Source organism: Phocoena sinus, chromosome 13, assembly GCF_008692025.1.
Source record: "Phocoena sinus isolate mPhoSin1 chromosome 13, mPhoSin1.pri, whole genome shotgun sequence".
Taxonomy (NCBI): domain Eukaryota; kingdom Metazoa; phylum Chordata; class Mammalia; order Artiodactyla; family Phocoenidae; genus Phocoena; species Phocoena sinus.
The window spans coordinates 59,975,123-60,000,228 of record NC_045775.1 but is presented as its reverse complement, the minus strand read 5'-3'; the positions used below and the strand labels follow the sequence as shown (position 1 = coordinate 60,000,228).

The 25,106-nt window shown below is 42.5% G+C and overlaps 1 protein-coding gene across 2 annotated transcripts; it reads right to left on the bottom strand.

Moving 5' to 3' along the window:
* Positions 1–840: 840 nt before the first annotated feature.
* PCYOX1 (prenylcysteine oxidase 1) lies at positions 841–23,491 on the bottom strand. 2 transcript variants are annotated; one of them, XM_032652745.1, is made up of 6 exons: positions 23,300–23,491; positions 21,994–22,200; positions 20,791–20,965; positions 5,182–5,393; positions 4,677–4,829; positions 841–4,158 (listed from the first exon to the last, which is right to left on the bottom strand). In XM_032652745.1, exons 1-6 carry the CDS (start codon positions 23,469–23,471, stop codon positions 3,497–3,499), a joined length of 1,581 nt encoding a protein of 526 aa, XP_032508636.1. In that variant the 5' UTR covers positions 23,472–23,491; the 3' UTR covers positions 841–3,496. The 2 variants fall into 2 exon arrangements, with proteins under 2 accessions (XP_032508636.1, XP_032508637.1); XM_032652746.1 differs by having other exon boundaries at positions 23,408–23,488.
* Between the last annotated feature and the right edge of the window lie 1,615 nt (positions 23,492–25,106).

Sequence of the window (25,106 nt, the reverse complement as noted above, 5' to 3'; positions counted from 1 at the left end):
ATTGCTCTTATTCTGATTTTTTTCTATCATGACCTGTTCCTGGTTGTGACTGATTTGTTCACGGGTGTTGTTTTTTGTTTTTTCTGTTTTTTGGCCATGCTGGGTCTTCGTAGTTGCGTGCAGGCTTTCTCTAGTTGCAGTGAGCGGGGGCCATTCTTTGTTGCGGTGCACGGGCTTCTCATTATGGTGGCTTCTCTCGTTGCAGAGCACAGGCTCTTAGACGCTCGGGCTTCAGCAGTTGTGGCGCACGGGCTTAGCTCTACAGCATGTGAGATCTTCCTGGACCAGGGATCAAACCCCCATCCCCTGCATTAGCAGGCGGATACTCATCCACTAGAAGTCCCTGAGGTTTTTAATGCATTAAAATACAAGAATCTTATTAAATATGAAACATTGGCAATGATGCCCATTTTCTGTATCTTTTACCACTGAACAGAGATAAAGAAGCTGCAAGCCTGAGTGGGTTTCTTCTGAAACATTAACTGGAATTTTCAAAGTTCTTGCCATAACTTTGACAAACTCTGACTTTTTCACATACGTTTACATACCAAGTACGGTTTTGCTCCAACAACACAGGTTTGAATTGTGCAGGCCCACTTCTATACAGATTATTTCCAAAATAATTTTGGATTATTAGTAAATAATTTACTAATACTACAGTGCTACGCCATCCATGGTGGTTTGAATCCACGGATTCTGAACTGGATGGAGGAACCACATGTGCAGAGGGCTGACTGTTAAGTTACACGCAGATCTTTGGCTGCTTGGGGGTCGGCGTCCCTACCCCCCACATTGTTGAAGGGTCAACCATATAGTACAGCAGAAGTAAAACACAGGAAGTCATGATATCATGGTTTTATTTTGAACATACGTGGGAAATTTTTTTGAATACAAGAGTAGAAATACAATTCCAGAGAAAAACATTCCAGTGCACTGTGGTTCTTTGTGGAGAAGATAGTGGTAACACTGCCCACGATATATTCACCTAGTTCATAAATTTTATGGTTCACAAACTCAAATGAGAGATATTTTACAGATGGTTGTATCATAAACCTAACTTTAAGAAACCTGTCAAGCAAATGCTTATTTTTGTGATCTGGTAAAAAGCCTACAAATCATGAATTGCTTTAAAACTGGAGAGTGGGGTGTACACTGAGTATGTGAGGTACTTGTAAAGTATAATAAAACGGGTGGCTTATGTGTATGTAAAGTGGTATTTCCTATTTATGGGAAATGTTTACAGCAAAAGAATAGCGAGAGGGATCAAACTAACGAAGGCCAGTACATTTTTATTTTTCCATTCTCTTTTTAATGCTTCACTAATGTCAACAAGCTTGTGTTTTTTGCAGCCACGTAGAGCTGAATTGTTGAACTGGTTTTCTAAGTGTGGTTCCTAGACCAGTAGCATCACCTAGGAACATAACAGAAATGCAGTCTTTTGTATACCACGCCAAACCTACTGAAACAAATTCTGGGGTGAGGCCCAGCAATGTTTTAACAAGGCTTCCAGGTGATCCCGATGCACGCTCAAGTTGGAGAACCACTGGAGCAGAACTTGGCCTTCATTCAGCCCCTGCATAATTTTTACCAGTCTCTTCTGTAAAAAGATGATTTGAGCGGCCTCCTGGAATAATAGGCCCTGATAGGGTTTTCTTCCAATTTAAAAAAAAAAGTTTTTTTAATGCTGTAATTGCATTAATACTAATATGCTTGACATACGGATAACCTGTTTTGCTCTTTGAGGAAACAACTTCAGATGCCTTGTTGGAAAACAGAGTTGGGTTTGATATAACAGCAACCTTTTAAATTGTTGTCCGAAGCACAAATATGTCCTATCGCAAAACAAGTCTATAAGTGATAGAAATTAAATTACCTCACTAGTATTCACCCACTTTTAGCATATACATAATAGTATTACACTCTCTACATAACTCTCTTCATTAAAACCACAAAAGGAAAAACTGAATGTCTCAACATACTTATTAAGAATAAAAATAGTAAAAAGCTGACCCTTTGACAAACTATAAATTTAATTCCTGCCTCTACATCAAATATATCTTGGCAGTTTTATCAGCATATTATTCACAATTGTAATAGAGAAGAAATTGTTTTAAGAATCAGTGTTCTCTTTTTTGCTATAATCTGGAGGGCTTTTTTTTTTTAAAAAAACAATACATGTTAACTTGGTTGCAGTTACTTTTAGAATTCACAAGCTTTTACTTGTCCTGTCCTCCCAGTGACTATAAGGACAGTCACTCATGATCTTTGTACAGATGGAGAACTGGTTCTCAAGTTTGGCTACATATTAGAATCATTCAGGAAGCACTCCTACAGGTGATTCCAATGTACAGCTGAGGCTCAGAACCAGGGCCTCAGAAGATTTCAGCAACCAATTTCTCAACCAAAATGCTACAGTACCTTTAGAAGCGTTTAACAGTTTGAACATACACTGGATCTGATCAAGCAAGGTGTCTTACCGAATAGCCTCCTCTAGTGCCAACTGCTCTGGAGTAATCTAAGTTGCCTCTGCTGTGAGACTGTCACTGCATCTTACTATCAAGATTACTAGAGTTCTCAATGAGAGAAATCATTCTTTGCAACATGGACCCGCTTTGATAATGGATTGGGTTTCTTGGGACTCGTAAGGCACTAAAAACCCTTGGGAAACATAAACCACCACCATCAGTGAATCTCAACCCAGGATGCACGTTAGGAACTTTCAAAAGCTACAAAAAGCTGAGGTCCTGTCCTCAATCAACTAAATCAGAATCTGTTGTGGAGCTCCATCACTATTTTTAAAAGCTCCTCAGGTGAGGGTTTGATAATAGAAGGCCAGTTTCTTAAATCAGTAGCCTGCACTTCTCATTTTACTTAAGATTTTTGTATGACATCTTAAATTTATACTAAACTAAGACTTCTGATTTTCACCCCTAATGAAATAGAGACAGAAGCAATGAAAAGAACATTCTGAAAGTCAAGGCTTCAAGCATGGGCATATGTACTTTGAAAAATATAAATTACTAAAGCCAGGCATAAGATACCAGCTCCCATAGTAGTTGTATCTGACTGAAGATCACATCCAGCTGCGAAGCACAAATGAACTAGTCCCAAACTAAAAGACAGGTCTTCCTCAAGTGCTCTGCTTAAAATGCTTTAAGGTTTGGTTCAAAATTCAGGGCCCCACCCCAGACCTCTTAAATCAGAGGAGCTAGAGAATCCGTACGTTTAACAAACTCCAGATGATTCTTATGATCAGAGAAGTTTGGGAAACACTGCTGATGGATATTAAAGAAAATAAATTTTGGAGATGCAATAGTTATGCCTTCATGCTTAATTAGAACCTTGTATATATCTCATGATTCACTGGGATTACTTTTGTTAAACAATGATAACAGCAAAATATCTGTTTCAAAATCGTCTCTGCTCAGACTGTGTTCTTTTTTGCAGTGATGATTCCATTTGGAACCAGGACGGAAAAAAAAGAAATAGTGGTATTTCATAGTTCAGTTTTAAGTTTCTCATATAAGTCCTCTTGGTCAATCATGTGTGTGTGCCCGTTCCAGCGGTGATAGGCGAGGAGAGCAGCATTGTAGCCTGCAACAGCACTCATTTCCATGGCACTTGCTGCAACCTCCATGCCGTTGAGGTAATAAAGTCGATCGTGGAGTATGATGGAAGGGCATTTCTCTGGAGGCATATAATGAGGGTATGCAAGCCATGACCGCTTCACAGCGTAATCATAGGACACAAAGAGCTTTAAAATTTGTTCTTTAGTAAGAGGTTCTGCTGAAAAGATCTTCCAAACGTGTGACCTGTCTGCTTTTGGTTGAGGATTATTATTACTTTCTTCTACAGAAGACACAAACCCAATGCTGTTAATGAACAAATCTGGATTATCAGTGGTTAAGACTGTACTGAGATCAAACTCATCTAAAGCTCTAGAGGTAAAGACAGTTGAATTCAACTGCCCCTTAATTAAAGTTGTCACTAAAGGTTCGTAGTATTGATGGAATTCCTCAATTGGAGGATCAAAGTTGAGAAAAGTTATATTGGACATTTTTCGATTCAACGGAGTGGCCACCAGGACGATGTCATAGAAGGCTGAATGGGTCTCAGATCCGGTTTGGTAGACCGCTTCATACACCTTTGTGGGATTTCCTAGAGGAAATAGGGAAGCATACATTTTTTTAATGTTTCTAACATACTATATTTTATACCTTCTAAAAATAATTCTATACCTTCTTAATAGTTTCTCTATAATTCTAAGGAATTAAACAAGTTTTATCCCTTAAGATAATTATCCCTTGCATTTGTATTACAATGAGGCCAATTTTCTACTTGGAATGGAAATAAAATCTTGTCAATAAGTACAAAATATGAAATTTTTACTTTTGAGGATGAAATTGTTTTTTAAATCCAAAGAGTCATACTGCTGTACTTGAGCACATCTGTGAATATTTCTACATGATATACAACACCTCCAATTTAAAATTCCATCATTTGGTACTTCCCTGGCTGTCCAGTGCAGGGGGCGCAGGTTCGATCCCTGGTCGGGAAACTAAAATTCCGTTCCATCATTTGGAACTGAGTGAGAGATGGAGAAAGAGGTTTTTCTCCCCGAGCAGTTATTTTCTGCAGGGAAAATTAGGAACAGTAAAATAGAAGTTCAAGTTTACCTGTCTGCTTGGTCCTTGTTTTCTCCTCTATGGACATTACTGAGCCAGATATAAGATTGCTTTTGGAAGCCTGAAGGAGCCGTGAGCAAACAAGTTTATTGCCACCTTTTACTGCCCAAAGGCCAGGATCAGTACAGGACATTGACACTGCCCCTGTCAGCGGTAGGAAGAAAATGTCTTTTAATTCTGACTCTGTAAGAGGCCCTCTACACACTCTCCCTTCCCAATTAGCTAAGCCCTGCTCCAAATGTCTTTAGACATTGCCAAGTGGCTCTGGGAGCAAAATCTCCCCCAGATGAGAAGCATTCAACTAATAAAAGCTAAAGACTCTGTTCCCATAGAAATGCACATTTACATATACACAGTTTTGCCAACATTTTTATTGTGTCTGAGGTTTCACAAAGAAAGGCAGTCTTCTCCAAAACATGGCCTAAAGGAGCCACCATAGCATCAGGTAAACCACTCTGTAAACTAATGTCCATAACTATTGCAAGCCCTGACTTACCTACAAAGCCATTGATGTTCATGGTTTGGCCATAATTGACCCTCATGACAGGAGTAATAATTTCATCGAGGAACTTCTCAGAAAAGCCTGCTTTCTGCAAGGTTTCAATAAGTGATCGGTTAAATAATCCAAGGTAGTCGTCCCCTCCTAGGGAATGTAGTAACTTTTCTACGCTACTGAAGGCATAGTCATGAGATTGGTAGCGGTAGATCCTTTTGAACAGAAAAGAAATGGCCATTAAACACCAAACAAGACAGGGGGAAGGGTACACATAAAAAAGGAAAATAGCATTCTAAGACTCAAAGTGACTTTCATGTGTCCTTCTGATGAGTCCCTACCTATCCTGTGAGATGCACCTCAGTCACCATCTGTCCCAGGTATCCCAGAGGTTCTTGGCCTCCCTCTCCCTCCGCCTCCTCTGGGGGAAGTCCACTGTCCTTTATATACACTCTTCTGCATTAATATGGTCACTGGGAGCACCTTTCAAGAAGTAGGTATGTCTTATTCATCTTATCTTGAGCACACTTAGACATGTCTAAAGTTAAACTTTACCTTTCCACTAGACTTGATCCTCTCTCCTCCCACAACCAAAAATAACAAGTTACTCCCAACATCCTACATGTCATTCTCAGTTCATTTAGTTTCAAATTTAAACATTTCACTTCTCCTCTCTGCTTCTCCCACCTAAGAAGGAAACCTTATCAATCTTTCTAACATCTCTTCTGTTACTTCATTCTCATCTCCCTGATCTTAAGTGAGGATTTATATTCAAACTACTAAAATGAATAACTGATCTACCTGCCTCTAGTTTCTCTTCTTTGAAACATTTATGAATCTCCCAGATGTCCTAAAATACCCTTATTTTGTCATCCATCCATTTACTCAAAAAACATCTTGCGTATTACTGTTACTTACTAAAGTTCTGACATTAAAAAAAAAATCATCAAGTCTAACTAACTCCTTTGCTCAATTGCAGATAAAGAAGCAAAGTAGAAGTTAAAAAACTTGTCTAAAAGTCACATGGCAAGTAGAAGGCTCAAGAACCACTATCCCCCTCTGCCTTCAACCACATACATACACACACACACACACACACACACACACACACACACAATCTTCCACTTGAATACAGCTGACCCATTCATTCACTGCTCTCAAATATGCTCTGAGTATTGCTCCCAAACACTGCACTGCCTCTTCCCTCCATCTGGAATACACTTCCCATCCCTAATCATACAACTAGCTACACTTTCCTTCAGAGCCTGAATCCCAAACCCTTTGCAAAGTCTTACCCAACTTCCCAGCCCACAGTGATGTCATCACCTCCAAAAGTCCCATAAAACTTAGCACTCATGCTCAGCACTTAGAAACTACTTCGACTTATTTAATTTTTAGGAACTATCACCTGACATTCTCTGCACTTTAGAGACTTGAAAAAATGTTCACATAAATTAGTTCATGCAATAATTCAATACATATTTTTTCAGGGTGCAAGTGATACCAAAATGAGGAAGACATGGTTTCTTTCTCTCAAGGAACTTACAGTTAGGAACAGGTACTCAGGTATATGCACAGATAAGTGTATGAAGCAAAGGAAGAAATAAGTGCCAAGGAAAGATCTCTACCAGTGATCATAGAAGAGTTTTTACATCAAATTTCTTCTCTCAAAATAATCTGTAATTTTTTTAAAGAGCAGAGATAATGTCATATCCATTTCAACATTACCTACTGTCTAACGGTGTAGTATACAAAATGTTGAATATATTTTTGTGGAAAAATTCTCTGTGCCAAAACTGAGAAATTAAGATAATTCCTTCCAGCCCATACTGTTTGGCTTGTAGTCCCTAGGAAGTTGGAAAAAGTAAGATGAGAACACTGAGCTCTTCAGAAAAATAATACACTGAATACCTCATAAAATGAAGAGCAATCTTTTGTAATGGTCAGCATGACAAAATAGTAGCCAATTAAATAACTTAAGTATGATGTTATAAAAAAATTATTCCCTGTCCCACCGGAGCCCCAACCCCACTCAAACAAGCCTCCTAAGTAAAGGCCTCATAGAGGGTGACATGAGACAATATATACCGTATAAACACTGAGCACTGTAACTGCTTTACAATACTAGTTGCATTACAGCGGTCCCCAACTTTTTCGGCACCAGGGACCAGTGCCATGGAAGACAATTTTTCCACGGACGGGGCGGGGGTGATGGTTCAGGCGGTAATGCGAGCGATGGGGAGCGGCGGATGACGCTTCGCTCGCTTGCCCAGCCCACCCCCACCCCCCCAACCCCGTCCCCGCTCACCTCCTGCTGTTTGGTCCGGTTCCTAACAGGTCCGAGGCCCAGGGGTTAGAGACCCCTGCATTAGAATGCCTATTTACGGGCTTCCCTGGTGGTGCAGTGGTTGAGAATCCGCCTGCCAATGCAGGCGACACGGGTTCCAGCCCTCATCTGGGAAGATCCCACATGCCGCGGAGCAACTAAGTCCCTGCGCCACAACTACTGAAGCCTGCGCACCTACAGCCTGTGCTCCGCAACAAGAGAAGCCACCGCAATGAGAAGCCTGCGCACCGCAACGAAGAGTAGCCCCCACTCGCCGCAACTAGAGAAAAGCCCGCACACAGCAACGAAGACCCAACACGGCCAAAAATAAATGAAATAAATAAATTAAAGAAAAAAAGAATGCCTATTTACTAAAAAGTGAGACGTAACTAGTAGTTTCTGCTAATCAGATTGCTTACACAAACTTCTTTTCTTTTTAAACTACATTTGTATACCCCCTACCCATTTATTCACTCATTCATTCATTTAATCATTCAACAAATATTTATGGAGCATCAACTTTGAGTCAGACACTGTTCTAGGTGCTAAGGATGCAGAAGTCAGTACAACACAGAAAAAAGTCCCTGCTCTAATGGAGCTTTTGTTCCAAATGGGGAAACAGGCAATAAAATAAAGAAATGCAAGCAAATTATATGACAGTTTAGAGGATGATAATTATCAAGGAGAAAAGTAAATCAAAAATAAGATTGGAGGGCTTCCCTGGTGGCACAGTGGTTAAGAATCCACCTACCAATGCATGGGACACAGGTTCGAGCCCTGGTCTGGGAAGATCCCACATGCCACGGAGCGACTAAGCCCATGCGCCACAACTACTGAAGCCCACGTGCCTAGAGCCCGTGCGCCTCAACAAGAGACGCCACCACGATGAGAAGCCCACGCACCACAACGAAGAGTAGCCGCCCCCACCACCTCAACTAGAGAAAGTCCACATGCAGAAACAAACACCCGATGCAGCCAAAAATAAATTAAATTAAAAATTAAAACTAAAAAAAAATATAGATTGGAAATGCTTGGAGCTGACAGGGTTGCAACTCTAAATAAGATGATACAAAAAAATAAGTAGTCAAGGAAAGCCTCACTGAGAAGGTGATCCGTCAGCAAACACCCGAAGGAGGTGAGGATACAATCCTTGCAGGGACGGGAGTGGGGGGAAATATTTCAGACAGAGGTATGAGCAGTGCAAAGGCCTTAGGACAGCAGCATGCCTGGTATTGCAGCTGAAGCAGAGAGATCCAGGAGAACAGGTAGAGGCACAGACAGAAAAAAGTAGGGAAGGTGGGATGAAGCACTTCTACAATAATTGAGTAAGGACCTTAAAAAATCTGCCCCTACATAAAAGCAATGAGAACACTGACAAATATTGTCAACATCAACTTTTTCAAAACTCTGGAAATAAACAAAATCCCAGGAGAATTTATTCAAGAAAAATGGTTGAATGTCTGTAAGAACAAGTGAGCCTTGTGGTATTTTAACTTCCCCTATTCCCATTCCCCTCTTGCTAGCAACAAGGTAGCCTTCAAAATCAGCAGCCCTGCAACTACAATCCCTGTGAAACCAGCAAGCTGGCAGCCACAGGAGGGAATAAGATAGGCTTGGAGCATCCCAAAATTCCCATTCCCAGAGAAGTGCCACTTTTGCCCTATCTGGCAACTCACTCAAAAGCTCCATCCTCAGGGATTGTCCTTTTGTTTTTTTAAATACAATTTTTAAAGGATATACTCCATTTACAGTTATTACACAATATTGGCTATATTCCCCAAGTTGCACAATACATCCTGTAGCCTATCTTACACCCAATAGTTTGTACCTCCCAGCCCCCACCCCTGTATTCCCCCCTGCCACTGGTAACCATTAGTTTGTTCTCTATATCTGTGAGTCTGTTTCTTTTTGTTATTTTCACTAGTTTGTTGTATTTTTTAGATTAGGGCTTGTCTTTTTTGACCTGATTCAGAGCTCGCTCTGTATAAACAGCCCATCCTGAGTGCATCTGTCAAAAACATCAGTGGCAATTTAACATCAGCTGCCTGAGGCTGTGATACCAATTGGAGCTAATAAGAGGCTTAACAAAAGATTTTTTTTTTAAATATTGGGGAATGAAAAACCCCAATTCATTCCTGGGGACCTAGAAGCTCATGTCCATGTACAAGGCTGTCACATGCCCAGGAAAGACCTGAGAAGGCCCTAACCTGTCACCTCTGGCTGACCTTGAGGCTTTGAGCAAGCCAGAAGTAAAGGCTAAAGTAGAGTTGTAAACCACCCTCCAGAGCACTGCAAACATATCCCAACACACACACTTGAGTAGCCATACATGGCAAAGAATACAGACTTCACAGAATCAGTCCCAGAAAGTCACTAAACAAACAAACAACAACAACAACAAACCTGGGGTGAGGGAAATTGTGATTTCCAGAGCTGCCATTTAATATTATTTTAAATGTCCAGTTTTCAACAAAAATCACGAGATACTCAGAGAAACATGAAAGTATGGCCCATACATGGGGTGGGGTTGCGGGGAGGAAGGAGTCAACAGAAACTTTCCCGGAGAAAACCCAGACATTGGACCTACCAGACAAAGACTAGTAGGCCTCGCTACACGGCACATGGGATCTTAGTGCGCCAACCAGGGACCGAACCCACGCCCCCTGCATTGGAAGCACAGAGTCTTAACCACTGGACCACCAGGAAAGTCCCATAGACAAAGACTTTAAATCAGATATTATAAATATGTTCAAAGAACTAAAGGAATCCATATCTAAAGAACTAGAACAAGTATGAAAACAATGTTGATTAGAACAAATAGACTGTTAATAAAGCAATTATAGAAAAAAATTTTAAATTCTGGAGTTGGAAAGTATAGTCTGAAATTAAAATTCCCTAGAGGGGCTCAACAGCAGATTTGAAACAGCAGAAGAATCAGTGAATTTAAAGGTAAGGTCAGTTGAGGGCTTCCCCGGTGGCACAGTGGTTGAGGGTCCGCCTGCTGATGCAGGGGACATGGGTTCGTGCCACGCACGGTCTGGGAAGACCCCACATGCCGTGGAGCGGCTGGGCCCATGAGTCATGGCCGCTGAGCCTGCACGTCCGGAGCCTGTGCTCTGCGACGGGAGAGGCCACAACAGTGAGAGGCCCGCGTATCACACACACACACAAAAAAGATAAGGTCAGCTGAGATTATACAATCAGGGACAGAAAGAATCAAGAGTTAAGAAAATGATCAGAGCCTCGGAGCCTGTGAGATAACAAAAAGCATACCAAGATACACATAATGGAATCCTAGAAGGAGAGGAGAAAAAAGAAATGGACAAAAAATTTATGAAGAAATAATGGTCAAAAATTTCCCAAATTTGATGGAGGACATTAATCTATACATCCAGGGAGCTCAACAAATCTAAAAAGGATAAACTCAAAAAAATCTACACCTAAACACATAATGGTTAAACTGTGGATAAATAAAGAGAAAATCTTGAAAGCAGCAAGAGAAAAGCAACTCATCCAGCAAAAATGATCCTCGGTAAGATTAGGAGCTGACATCTCTTCAGAAGCCATGATGTCCAGAAGACAGTGGGATGACATATTGAAAATGCTGGGGGAAAAGAAGACTATCAACCAAGAGTTCTATATCCAGCAAATCTATCCTTCAAAAATAAAGAGAAATTAATATAATCCCAGGTAAACAAAAACAGATAATTTAACACTAGCAAACCTTCCCTACAAGAAATACTAAAAGTTGCCCTTCCGGCTGAGATAGCACCAGACAGAAACTCAAATCCACATGAAGAATGGGTAAAGGTAATTAAATAGGTAAATATAAAAGACAGTATAGGGGCTTCCCTGGTGGCGCAGTGGTTGAGAGTCCGCCTGCCGATGCAGCGGACATGGGTTTGTGCCCCGGTCCGGGAGGATCCCACATGCCGCGGAGCGGCTGGGCCGGTGAGCCACGGCCGCTGAGCCTGCGCATCCGGAGCCTGTGCTCCGCAGCGGGAGAGACCACAACAGTGGGAGGCCCGCGTACCGCAAAAAAAAAAAAAAGACAGTATAAAGATATACAGTTTACCCTTAAACAACACAGATTTGAACTGTATGGGTCCACTTATACACAAATTTTTTCTAATAAATATACAGTTGGCACTCCGTTTCCACAAATGCAGAACTCACAGATACAGAGGGCCAACTGTAAGAGATCTGAGCATCTGCAGGTTTTGGTATCTGTGGGGTGGTCCTGCACCCAATCCCCCATGCATACCAAGGGACCACTGTATATGCTTGAAATTCTTTCCCCTTATCTGACTTTTTTAAAACTGCATAAAGCAATAATCATAAAACTAATAAGCTTATAGAACATAAAGACATAATTTGTATGACAATAGCACATAGTATGGTGAGGTAACAAAGCTATATTGGAGTAAAGTTTTTGTGTACTTTTGAAGTTAAGTTGGTATTAATTCAATTAACATTGTTTTAAGCAATTAACATTATTTTAAGTTAAGATAGTAACTGTAATCCCCAGGGAAACTACTAACACAATAACAAAAATATGTATTCTGAAAGAAACAGCAAGAGAATTAAAATGGTACACTCTCTAAAACAAAAGAAGGCAGCACCTAGAGGATGAATAAATTCTGGAGATCTAATGCACAGCATAATGATGATAGCCAACAATACTATTTTATATACTTCCAAGTTTCTAAGAGACTAGGTCTTAAATGTTCTTGCCGCATAAAAGAAATAATAATTATGTGATATGACAGAGGTGTTTAGCTATGGTGGTAATCATAATGTAATACATATTATAAATGTATCAAATCAACATGTTGTACACCTTAAACTTACACAATGTCATATGTCAATTATATCTCAATATTTTTTAAAGGCACTATGCTAACAATGAACAATACGAAAAGGAAATGAAGAAAACAATCCGTTACAATAGCATCAAAAAGAATAAAATATTTAGGAGTAAACTTAACCAATGAGACAAAAAGACTTGTACACTGAAAACTACAAAACACTGCTGAAAGACATTAAAGACATCCTGTGTTCATGGATTGGAAGACTTGAAATTGTTAAAATGTCCATATTACCTAAAGTGATCTACACATTCAGTGCAATCCCTATCAAAATCCCAGTGACATTTTTTTTTTTTTTTGCAGAACTGGAAAAAATTCCTAAAATTCACATGGAATTTCAAAAGATCCCAAATAGCCAAAACAGTATGAAGAAAGAAAAACAAAGCTGGAGGTCTCACACTTCCTAATTTCAAAGCATAATACAAAGCTACTGTAATCAAAACAGTTTAGTGCCAGCATAAAAACAGACATACAGATCACTGGAACAAAACAGAGAATCCAGAAATAAATTCTTATGTACATCATCAAATGTTCATCAAAGGTGCCCAGGCTACACAATGGGGTAAAGAATAGTATCTCCAACAAATGGGGCTGGGAAACTGGATATCCACGTGCAAAAAAAAGAAACTGGACCCTTACCTTAGATGATATACAAAAATTAATTCCAAATGGATTAAAGACAAAAACATGAGACCTGAAACTATAGAACTCCTGGAAGAAAACATAGGGAGAAAGCTTCATGACATTGGATTTGGCAATGACTACCTGGATATGGCAACAAAAGCACAGGCAACGAAAGCAAAAAGATAAATGGGACTACATCAAACTTAAAACCATCTGTGCAGTGAAAGAAACAATCAACAGAGTGAACAGGCAACCTACAAAATGGGAGAAAATATTTGCAAACCATGTATCTGATAAGGGTTTAACATCTAGAATATATAAAGAACTCTTACAACTCAGCAACAACAACAAAAATCCAATTAAAAAATGGGCAAACAATTTAAATAGATATTTCTCCAAAGAAGACATACAAATGGCCAACAAGCATAGAAGATGCTCAAGAGGGACTTCCCTGGTGGCAGAGTGGTTAGGAATCCGCCTGCCAATGCAAAGGACACGGGTTTGAGCCCTGGTCTGGGAGGATTCCACATGCCGCGGAGGAACTGCACCCATGCACCACAACTACTGAGCCTGCGCTCTAGAGCCCACAAGCCACAACTACTGAGCCCGCCTGCCACAACTACTGAAGCCCACGTGCCTAGAGCCCATGCTCCGCAACCACAATGAGAAGTCTGCACACTGCAACAAAGAGTAGCCCCTGCACGCAGCAATGAAGACCCAACACAGCCAAAAATAAATAAATTTACAAAAAAAAAAAAAAACAAAGATGCTCAACACCACTAATCATTAGAGAAATGCAAATCAAAACCACAAAGAGATTATCATCTCACACCCATTAGGATGGCCACTATCTAAAAAACAGAAAATAACAAGTGCTGACAAGGGTGTAGAGAAATTAGAACCCTTGTGCATTGTTGAAGGGAACATGAAATGGTGCAGCTACTATGGAAAACAGTATGGTGTTTCCTCAAAAAATTAAAAGTAGAATTACCAAAAGATACAGCAATCTCACTTCTAGGTATATATCCAAAAAAACTGAAAGCAGGATCAAAGAGATAATTGAACACCCACGTTTACTGCAGCATTATTCACAGTAGCCAAGGGGTGGAAGCAACCCAAATATCCATCAAAAGATAAATGGGTTAAAAAAAACGACAGGAGTAATGGAGAAACAGAGGAACAAAAATGATATAAGACAAATAGAGGGACTTCCCCAGCAGTCCAGTGGTTAAAACTCCGCCTTCCAATGCAGGGGGCACAGGTTCAATCCCTGGTGGGGAACTAAGATCCCACATGCCATGTGGTGCAGCCAAAAAGAAAAAAGACATATAAAAAGCAAATATCAACAGTAATTAAAAATAAATGGACTATACTCTCCAATCACAACACAGAGATTGGCAGACTGGACTTAAAAAAAAATAATAATAATCCAACTTATCTTGTCTACAAGAAATACACTTTAGATTCAAAGACACAAATAGGTTGTAAGTAAAAAGGTGGGAAAAGATATACCATGCAAACAGTAATGAAAAGAGAGCAGGAGTGGCTACACTAATATCAGAGAAAATAGACTTAAGACAAAAATTGTTACTAGACACAAAGGAGGACATTTTATAATGATAAAAGGGTTACTCCATCAGGAAGACATAACAATTATAGACATATATGTACTTAACAGAGCTCCAAAACACATGAAGCAACACTGACAGAACTGAAGGGAGAGACAGACAGTTCAACAATAATAGCCGGATACTCCAATATCCCACTCTCAACAATGGGTGAACGAGTACGCAGAATACCAACTGTGTATTAGTTCACTAGGGCTGCCGTTACAAAGTATCCCAGGCTGGCTGGCTTAAACAACAGAAATTTATTTCCAACAGGTTTGGAGGCTCCAAGTCCAAGATCACGGTGTTGGCAGGTTTGGTTTCTTCTGAGGCCTGTCTCCTTGGCTTGCAGATGGCCACCTTCTTGCTGTGTCCTCACATGGTCTTTCCTCTGTCTGTGCACATCCCTGGTGCCTCTTCTGTGTGTTCTAATCTACTCTTCTTACAAGGACAACAGTCAAATTGGATAGGGCCCAGCCTAACGGTTTCATTTTAACTTAATTACTTCATTACAACCCTATCTGCAAATACAGTCACATTCTGAAGTACAGGAGGTTACGACTTTACCATATAAGTTTGGGGGTGGGGAGGACACACAACTCTGCCCATAACAAACAGGAAATTTAAAAATGATGAATGGGATTATCTACATCCTATCAGGTCTTCCAAGCCATGGCACAGATTTTGGCTGTAACTCTGCATGAAAGAGCCACTGAAAGTTTCTCAGCAGAGGAGTAATGTGATGACTCTTAGATTTTTAGAAAACTACTTTGGCTGCTATGCTGAAAACGGATTGTGATGGCACAAGGGCAAAAGCTGGGAGATGAGTTAAGAGGTGAATTAGTTTCCTATTTCTGCAGTAACAAATTATCACAAACTCAGTGGCTTAAAACAATACAAACTTATTATCTTATGGTTCTGCAGGTTAGAAATCCAAAGTCAATCTCACTGGGCTAAAGTCAAGGTGTCAGCAAGGCTGGTTCCTTCTAGAAGCTCTGAGGGAAGAAACCATTTTCTTGCCTTTTTCAGTTTCTATAAGCCACCTTGGCTCATGGCCCCTCCATGCATCACTCCAACTTCTTTCTTCCATCATCACATCTAATACTCATTCTGATTCTCCTGCCTCCCTCTTATAAAAACTCTTGTGATTACATTGGGCCCACCTAAATAATTAAGAATTATCTCCCCTTTTCAAGATCCTTAATCTTATCTACAAAGTCCCTTTCACCACGTAAGGTAACACATTCACAGGTTCCAGGGATTAGAATGTAGACATCTTGCAGAGGGAGGCAGGCATTATTCAGCCCACCACATGAGGCTATCCCAACAATCCAGACAGGACTTCCCTGGTGGTCTAGCGGTTAACACTCTGTGCTTACAATGCTGGGGATACGGGTTTGATCCTTCATTGGGGAACTAAGATCCCACATGCCACCAGACAAGAGATAATGGTGGTTTGGATCAAAGCGGTAGCACTGATGGTGGTGAGAAGTGGTGAAATTCTGAATATATTTTAAAGACTGATAGGATTCAAGATAGACTGGATTTGGGAAATGAGAAAACGAAAAGAATAAAAAATGACTTGTTAGGTGTAACTTTTTTCCTTTGAGGAATAAAAAAGCGTGTTTATAAAGCCTTTCACTATGAGTCCTATCAGTCTCAGATCAAGAAGTGTTAAGGATCTAACATATCCCCAGAAATGCACTAAGTGCTAGAGACAAGAACGAGCTTGAACCCAGCCTATAAGCCAAGACATCTCAACGGGAAGCCATTCTGTGGACCACAGGATTCAATTCAACAAATACGTGACTGAATATCCGTGACACTCTGGCTACTATGCATACTACAGAACAACACAAGCGTGTGTGTGGTGTGCACCATACAATACTTAAGAGATGTTCGAAAAGAGAGATGAATGGTGACTAGAGTATTAGGAAAGGGGTGAGATAAGACATGAATTCTGGAATAGAGAACGGCATCCAACCAGAAAAACTGCATAAATAAATGCTCAGAACTGGAAGTTGACTTGGCAAGTGTGGATATCAAGGGCACCAGGATCTCCACCCAAATACCTTCAACAGCAAAGAAAGATGCATACTCCCAGGGGTGTGGGGCGTTGCCTACCACAGGCTTGAACCCTCTCTCAAGTATCATGGCTTACTACTGTTACATGGGCTTTTGCTCACACTGTGCCCACTCTGAAATAGAAGCACAAAGATGACAATGCACCTCCCCAAAGCTGGTCAACAAATCTCCCCAAAATGTCTACAGATGATCACACAAGCCACTTTAAAAAGGAGCCAACTGGATCTGTCGTATATATCCAAAAAAGTGAGACTTATAGGCAAGATTCACTTGAGGTGAACACACCAATGCCCAGATGCCTACTACAAACCAATGAAATAAAAATTGTCTAGGAAAAAAAAAAAAAAAAAAATTGTCTAGGAGTAGAGCACAGCATTCTTTTTTTTTTTAATTTATTTTTTGCTGTGTTCAGTCTTCATTGCTATGCGAGGGCTTTCTCTAGTTGTGGCGAGCGGGTGCTACTCTTTATGGCAGTGCACGAGCTTCTCATTGTGGTGGCTTCTCTTGTTGTGGAGCACAGGCTCTAGGCGCGCAGGCTTCAGTAGTTGCAGCACACGGGCTCAGCAGTTGCGGCACACAGGCCCTAGAGCCTGCGGGCTTCAGCATTTGCGGTGCACGGGCGCAGCAGTTGTGGCCCGCGGGCTCTAGAGCGCAGGCTCAGTGGTTGTGGCACACGGGCTTAGTTGCTCCGCAGCATGTGGGATCTTCCCGGACCAGGGACTGAACCTGTGTCCCCTGCATTGGCAGATTCTTAACCACTCTGCCACCAGGGAAGTCCCACATCATTCTTATTTTTAAAACATCTCCATGTTGGGAATTCCCTGGTGGTCCAGTGGTTAGGACTCCACACTTCCACTGACGGGGGCCAGGTTGCATCCCTAGTTGGGAACTAAGATCCTGCAAGCTACGCAGCATGGCCAAAGAAAAAAGAGATCCCATGTGAATATAATGCACAGCCAGGATTAATAACTACTACTTTACTGAAATGTTGGGGATTTCACTGTTCCAGATTCCTCTTTGGCAACCTCTGTGGCTCCCAATCCTGGTTTCTGTAACATGAGTGATTATTACAAATATTTAATAACTGGTACAACATTAAACAGAAAGTAGACTGACTACAGCACTGGAACTGAGTCAAGACTCCCTGCTGGAGCAGTGGAGGAAACTCCCAGGGAAGAGAAAACATGCAGCTAGTAGCTATTTCACAAGTCCGGCAGAATTTCACTACTTTAGCAACTGGCACATGCTGGCTCAATACCTGCCCTTTCTCCAACTGTCTCATAGGGTATGACAAAATTATCAAAATAAGATCTGCATGTTCTTGATTTATTGAAAGAAACAGTAATGTATGATGGATGGCCTTTTAAACAACATAAAGGTCAGTGCTCTATAATCAAGTATCAAAGATACACTGGAGGGGGGCAGTAATTCCATAAAGTTTGGGAATTGTTTTCTAAAATCAAAAATAGTATAATCTACAGGGAACTATATTCAATATCCTGTGATAAACCATAATGGAAAAGAATATGAAAAAGAATGTATATATATGTATAACTGAATCACTTCACTGTACAGCAGAAATTAACACATTGTAAATCAACTATACTTCAATAAAATAAACTTTTTAAAAATAGTATAATTTATGTATCCCCTCACTGGGTCTTTTTCACAGTTCTGTAATACCCTGAATTCACTTGAAAAGTGATTCTTAATTTCTCAAAGGGCAATTCTCTACATGTCAAGAAAACTGATACACACAGGCAAGGCTGTATCTGATGCCATGTGAACTTGATTTTCCTGCTGAGGATGCAGCAATATGCCCCCTTTCTTTAAAAAGTGACTGGCTGTAGGGCTTCCCTGGTGGCGCAGTGGTTGAGAGTCTACCTGCCGATGCAGGGGACATGGGTTCATGCCCCGGTCCAGGAAGATCCCACATGCCGCGGAGCGGCTGGGCCCGTGAGCCATGGCCGCTGAGCCTGCGCGTCCGGAGCCTGTGCTCCACAACAGGAGAGGCCACAACAGTGAGAGGCCCGCGTACCACAAAAAAAAAAAAAAAAAAGTGACTGGCTGTAATGCAGGGGACAAGGGGTCAATCCCTGGTCCGGGAAGATCCCACATGCTGCAGAACAACTAAACCCATGCACCACAACTACTGAGCCTGCGCTCTAGGGCCCGCATGCCACAACTACTGAACCTGCATGCTGCAACTACTGAAGCCCGCGTGCCTAGAACCTGTGCTCTGCAACAAGAGAAGCCACCACAATGAGAAACCCGCGCACTGCAAGGAAGAGTAGCCCCCGCTCACCGCCACTAGAGAAAGTCCACACGCAGCAACGAAGACCCAACATAGCCAAAAAATTAAAAATTAAAAAAAAAAGTGACTGGCTGTCTCTATACAAATTCTATATATTTTCCTAGTAAACTGCTTGTCTCTCTACTAGAATATGTATTCTTTGAGGGCAGGGACAGGCTCTGGGTTCTGCATCTTTAGAACCTAGAATACTGCCTGGCACATAATAAGTACTCAATATTTGGTGAATGAACAAAGGAATGAATGACTACTTTAAAACAACCTGCATTATAGCTGAACTTAACGTACTCGCTGGAAAGGAGTTCAAGAAATTGACCTCAGAATGATGTTTAGAAAGAAAGAAATCCCTAACTACTGTAAGTTACAGAAACTAGAGTACATTTATCCTATTCACCTCTTACATTTGTGCTGGGCAATACTTGGTCATATGACATGTAATTTTACCTTTTTTTTTTTTTTTGACAGATTTAATTTTATTTATTTTTTTTGGCTGCATAGCGTCTTCATTGCTGCATGCAGGCTCTCTCTAGTTGTGGCGAGTGGGGGCTACTCTTTATTGCGGTGCGCAGGCTTCTCCTTGCAATGGCTTCTCTTGTTGCGGAGCATGGGCTCTAGGCACGTGGGCTTCAGCAGTTGCAGCATGCAGGCTCAGTAGTTGTGGCACGCAGGCCCTAGAGAACATGGGTTTTGGTAGTTGCAGCGCACAGGCTCTAGGGCACATGGGCTCAGTAGTAGTGGCTCGCAGGCTCTAGAGCACAGACTCAGCAGTTGTGGCGCGCAGGCTTAGTTGCTCCGCAGCATGTGGGATCTTCCCCGACCAGGGATCGATCCTGGGTCCCCTGCGTCGGCAGGAGGATTCTCATCCACTGCACCACCAGGAGAAGTCCCTAATTTTACCTTTTTAACAATTATTTTATTCCGTTGGCACAGGCACAGTAATGAAACATTATTAGCATTTACAAGCTGAGTTTCTCCAGGACCTAAAACTGTAAACCGGCATAAAAATTAGCACATGCCAATGACCTTAAAAAAAAAAATAGGTTGTATCTTTCAAAGGTAGACTGGTTATCTTATGTTATTTTTCCTACTTACCAAAGCAATGCATATTCATACACAAAGAAATTTTTGAAAATACAGAAAAACATAGAGAAGGAAAAGAGGCACCTGTATTCTCACTACACAAGACAGTGTGGGAATTTAATATCCTAATTTAAATTCCTGGGTCTCAGAACTGATATTTCAGGCTGCTGGCTGACTGAAACATCACGTCACAGTTAAATAAAGCTCATTTAAGTTTTCTGATCCTTTCTACAAGCTCTTGTACACATCAGCTCATTCATCTACACACAACACTAAAACAGTTCCGAGATTAAGAGAGAGGACTCTGGAGCCAGACTGCCTGGGTAAGAACTCCAGCTCCACCAGTTACTAGGCAGGTGGACTTGCACACCTGAAACCTCTCTAAGCGTCCACCTTTCACACCTGTGAAAAGAATCTAATAACAGTACTTACCTCAGAGAGCTGTCACAAGACTTCAAGGAGTTAATATTTGTAGAGCATTTTAAAGTGTCTGGTAACATTAAATAAGCATTTGCAAAATATGTTTTCAGAAGCAAAAATAAACTACCCTTTCAGCTTCGAAGTGGATAAATGGTCTGCGTATTGTATACAAAACATTTTGCCTAACGATCTTAAAAACAGGCTGCAGTTAGGTAGAGAACTGTTCCAAGAAACTATAATTCCTACAGATCATCTAATAAGGCTTAGGTTAAATGGAAGAGAAGAAATTACCTCATAAACTTGTCTAATATATCCTCTACCCACATGTGCATTCGGAGGGACTGAAATCCATAGTGCCAAATTAGTTTAATCATGTTTATTATAAACCAGCTGCTCTCCTCATATACCAGAGTCTCTCCGTTATACACCCCCACTAGGCCACTAGGGCTCTGAACAGCAGAGAGACCTGTAAAAACAAAGAAAGGTAGCTAAGTCAGTGGTTTCTGTACTGCTCAAATGAGAGAAGATAATCTGAAGCTATCGGGGACGTTCTGAAGTGAGTGAATCCGGGCTTCCCCCAGTTCACAGGAGACATGTTAAAGGAGCTCTATCTTTAGAACAGTGGGTGATACACTAGACACCACACTTTGCAAAAGCGGATTCCCTGAAAGATGGGTTGGATGATCATGCAGATATATCAAAATGAGACTGGCTATAGTTAGTCTAAAAAGACTAAAAAGTCAAAAGAAAAAAAACCAAAGGATGAGCTGAATTCAACTTAAAAACAGAAATGTCAGACATGACTCTTGGCAGCATAAATGTCTCCTGGCATACACTCGCCCTCACGGAGGAAAGAGGCCCAGGAGGCGTCCACCGGAGATGTGGCAAGCAGCTAAGGAAAAGAAGTCAGCCCCATTCCTGTGCAAATCCTATTTTGCATAACTGGATTATTTCTGATAACTGGAAGAAGGCCAAAATTACACAATATTCCCTGAGGAAATAGCCTGCAGAGGCTGGCCACGCTTCCCCCACAACTGTCCAGTGCCTCTGCTGGTAGGCAAGCAGTCCGATGTCCCAAGTTCTAGGCACATGTTTGCACCTACAGCTGTGTGAGTGACCTTAAGCCAGACACCTCAAGTCTCTGGGCCTCATTTCCCCAGCTGTAAAATGAGCACGCTAGGGTTTCTGCTAACTCAAACCATTCTTTGATTCTTTAACACGAACCCAGAGGTTTGAGAACCCACAGCAGCAACCATCCCCACCCTGTGCCCCATGGCTGTAATTCCAGATAACTGAAGATACAGATAACTAGTGTCCCATTACAGCAGAGCAGCTCCTGAGGCAGTACCAATTGCTAGCAGGAAAGTGAGGAAAGCAGTTTTACCAGCTTCACTGTAAAAGATGATTAACAAGGCAGGAAAGTTTCACTTCCCTATCTGACAACAACATCCATGCATATTGAAGTCTGCTTGGCTCTAAGACCAAATTACATACCCAGGTCCTTGACAAAACGCTTCATGTGCAGATTTAGAGGATGGATGACGGAACCTCCTGACTCATATTCTTGTCCCTGCATAGTCACGGTGGCCAGACGGCCCCCCACCTCTCCTTTTTCAAACACGTCAATCTTCACATCGTTCCCAAATTTCTGCCGCAGATAATAGGCTGCTGAAGTGCCACCAATGCCAGCTCCAATAATCGCTATGGGGGGAAAAAAAGGAACAGGTTTTTTTCCCTCTTACCAGCTTTGTAGGTTTGCTTTGTTTTTGAAAGGCCGTAAATCAACAACAGACGTTGCTGAAGCCTGTTATCAACAATTTAGGGAAGCCTGGGGAGGGGGTGGCAAGTGACAGCTGCAGTGAATATAGAATTATGAATCTGGCCAGACACTGCCCCCAGACAAAAGTAGTAGTTACACTTTTTTTTTTTTTTTTTTTTGCCAGATGGCCCAAGATTCTCACAGTTCGTTGCGGAAGAACCAAGTGGACCGCCGCACACCCTTCTTTGTGCCCAATGCAAAGGAACAGAGGAGGCGGGGCCTTTCCAGGACGCATTTCAAATAAAGTGGCCGCCATTTTTGCCTTGATTTGTTCCGTCTCGTTAATGTAAACAGGTTAATGATTCCAAAGGACACGGCTTAAAGGGGAATAAAAAAAAAAAAACATAATAAACAGGGGGAAAACAACCAAAACGACTCAAACTAAAAGAGTGACTGTTTCGGCTGTGTAGTCGTCCTAGGCAGAGAACTTGTGCAAGCCAGGGGACTGTGCCAGCCGGCCGACTTCAGCAAAGCGGACGGGGGAAGGGCGCCCCAGCCCCTCACTGGAAGCAGACGCGGCCAGCGCGGTCAGCTTATCTGCGCTGCTTGGTGTGCTGTGCCCGCGTGCGCCTCTCATCTGCAGAGCGGAATTGGCCCGTCGCTCCCGGACCAGCCAGAAGACCGATCTCCCAACAAGTGCAGCAAGGGAAGGCCGCGGGAGGGGCCTCAGCCTCCCCGGAGCCCAAGGCCTCCGACTCAGGGGCTGCAGGGAGGCCTGGCGCCCGCCCGCCAACCCGGGTCGCCCCCCTCCACGGCCCATTGCTCAAGTGGGCAAGTCTCCACGCCCGGGAAAGAGCGGTCCCTGGGGCACGTAAAGCAGTCCTAAGGTGCGAACCGGGAAGAGCTCCACTTGCGCAAGGAGCTCGTTCTGCGCAGCCCGGCGGGAGTCGCGGGTGCCCGGCCTGGAGCATCAGGCAGCGGCCGCCCGGCGTGGGGCGCGCTCCCACCGCCCCCGCCGCGCGCCGCCTCCTTCTCGCCTACCGATATTCTCCGGCGGGGCCCGTGGCTCGGCGCTCCCAGGGAACCCCCAGCTGCACAGCAGCAACAACCCCAGCCACAGCCCCACGGTCGAGCAAGCGAGCCGCCCACCGGTGCGCTCCATGACTCTCGAAGCGCTGTTGTCGGACTGGAAAGCCCAGCTGTCCGCCCGCATTTGAGTCTGCGCTCTCTGCCCGCCCCGCCCCCTGGCTGGCCTCGCCCCTCCAAGCCCCGCCCAGGTCCACCCCCAACCTATCCCGCTCTGCCGCACAGGCCCTTGACACCCCACGGCCGCCCTTGACACCCCAGGGCCACCCTTCCCTCGAAGAGCTGCCAACCCGGTCCTCTCGGTCCCCTAAGCCCGCCCTGCCCCTCCGAAGCCCACGCTGCTTCAGGGAGAGACCAAAGGCCCCAGAGGCGGCTCACTCCAGCTTTTAATTTTTTCAGTCATGCCGCCTTCTGTCCCTTCAGTCGCTCTCGCTCAAACAATGCACACAGCTAATCGCTGCCAGAAACAGACCAGGGGTGCAACACACACTTTACTGAGTGATCACTATGTTCGGGACTGTTGGGTACAGGATGAATGGGTAAATGGTACTAGGTAGAAGGAAAAATGGGGGAGACCAGGGATGGGGTGGTCCAAAGTGAAGGGAGTGGAAAAATAGTGACAAACATGAATGAAAGTAGTGTACTTACCTCATATGCTGGAACATTATGCAAGCATTAAAAAGATTTGTAACATCAGTATCTATTGTCCTAGTATTGTTAGGTGAGAAAATCTGCTGACTGAGTGATGGGTATTATATGATCCTGTTTCTGTAATTAAAATACCGCCCCACCCAGTCAAAAAAAAAAGGAAAAGAAAAAACTAGTACATGAACATGAAGAACAGTATGGATGGAAGGAAAACAAGTTGGATAAAAAGAAAGGTTAGGGACTTCCCTGTGGATAAGACTCCAAGCTCCCAATGCAGGGGTCCTGGGTTTGATCCCTGGTCAGGGAACTAGATCCCACATGCATGCCACAACTAAGACCCAGGGCAACCAAATAAATAAATAAATAAAATTATGGTTTAAAAAAAGGATAAGCTTGGAGAAAGGAAGCAGAAAATCCACTACAAAAAAGGACTCATTTATTGGACAAATATTTATTGAGTTCCTTCCAAGTGGCATGCAGTGTTCCAGGAACTTGAGAAAAATCAGTAGAAAATATTGATTTTTTAAAATATTGATTCTAATGACACAGACATTCTAGTGGAGGGAGACAGATGACAATTAGAGTAAACAAGTAAATCATGTAGGGTGGGGAAAGAGGAAAGGGGAATGGCTTGCAATTTTAAATAGGATGGTCAGATCAAGCCTCATTGAGCAGGATGGCATTTGAGCAAAAGTTTGCAGTAAGTGAGAGAGTGGACCAGGTGAATATCTAGGGAAAGAGCTTTCTAGGCAAGGAAAATGCCTGGCATGTTTGTGGAACAGCCAGTAGAGCACAGTAAGAAAGGGGGAAATGGAGGTGTTAATGGAACAAGATGCAAGTCACACAAGAAATAAACACTTCCATGTAAGAACATAAAAATAGGGACTTTGCTGGTGGTACAGCAGTTAAGAATCCGCCTGCCAATGCAGGGAACACAGATTCAAGCCCTGGTCTAGGAAGATCCCACATGCCACAGAGCAGCTAAGCCCGCGAGCCACAACTACTGAGCCTGTGTGCCACAACTACTGAATCCCACGTACCTAGAGCCCAAGCTCCACAACAAGAGAAGCCACCGCAATGAGAAGCCCACGCACTGCAATGAAAAAAAAGAAAT

Bases quoted from the DNA above. Each gene is read 5' to 3' on its own strand.
- PCYOX1 (XM_032652745.1), bottom strand. From the start codon at position 23,471: ATGCGGGCGGACAGCTGGGCTTTCCAGTCCGACAACAGCGCTTCGAGA. The intron at 20,966-21,993 runs GTATGTAATTTG...TTGTTTTTACAG, and splicing joins GCGTTTTGTCAAGGACCTGG to GTCTCTCTGCTGTTCAGAGC. The intron at 4,159-4,676 runs GTAAACTTGAAC...TATTTCCTCTAG, and splicing joins AACAAGGACCAAGCAGACAG to GAAATCCCACAAAGGTGTAT.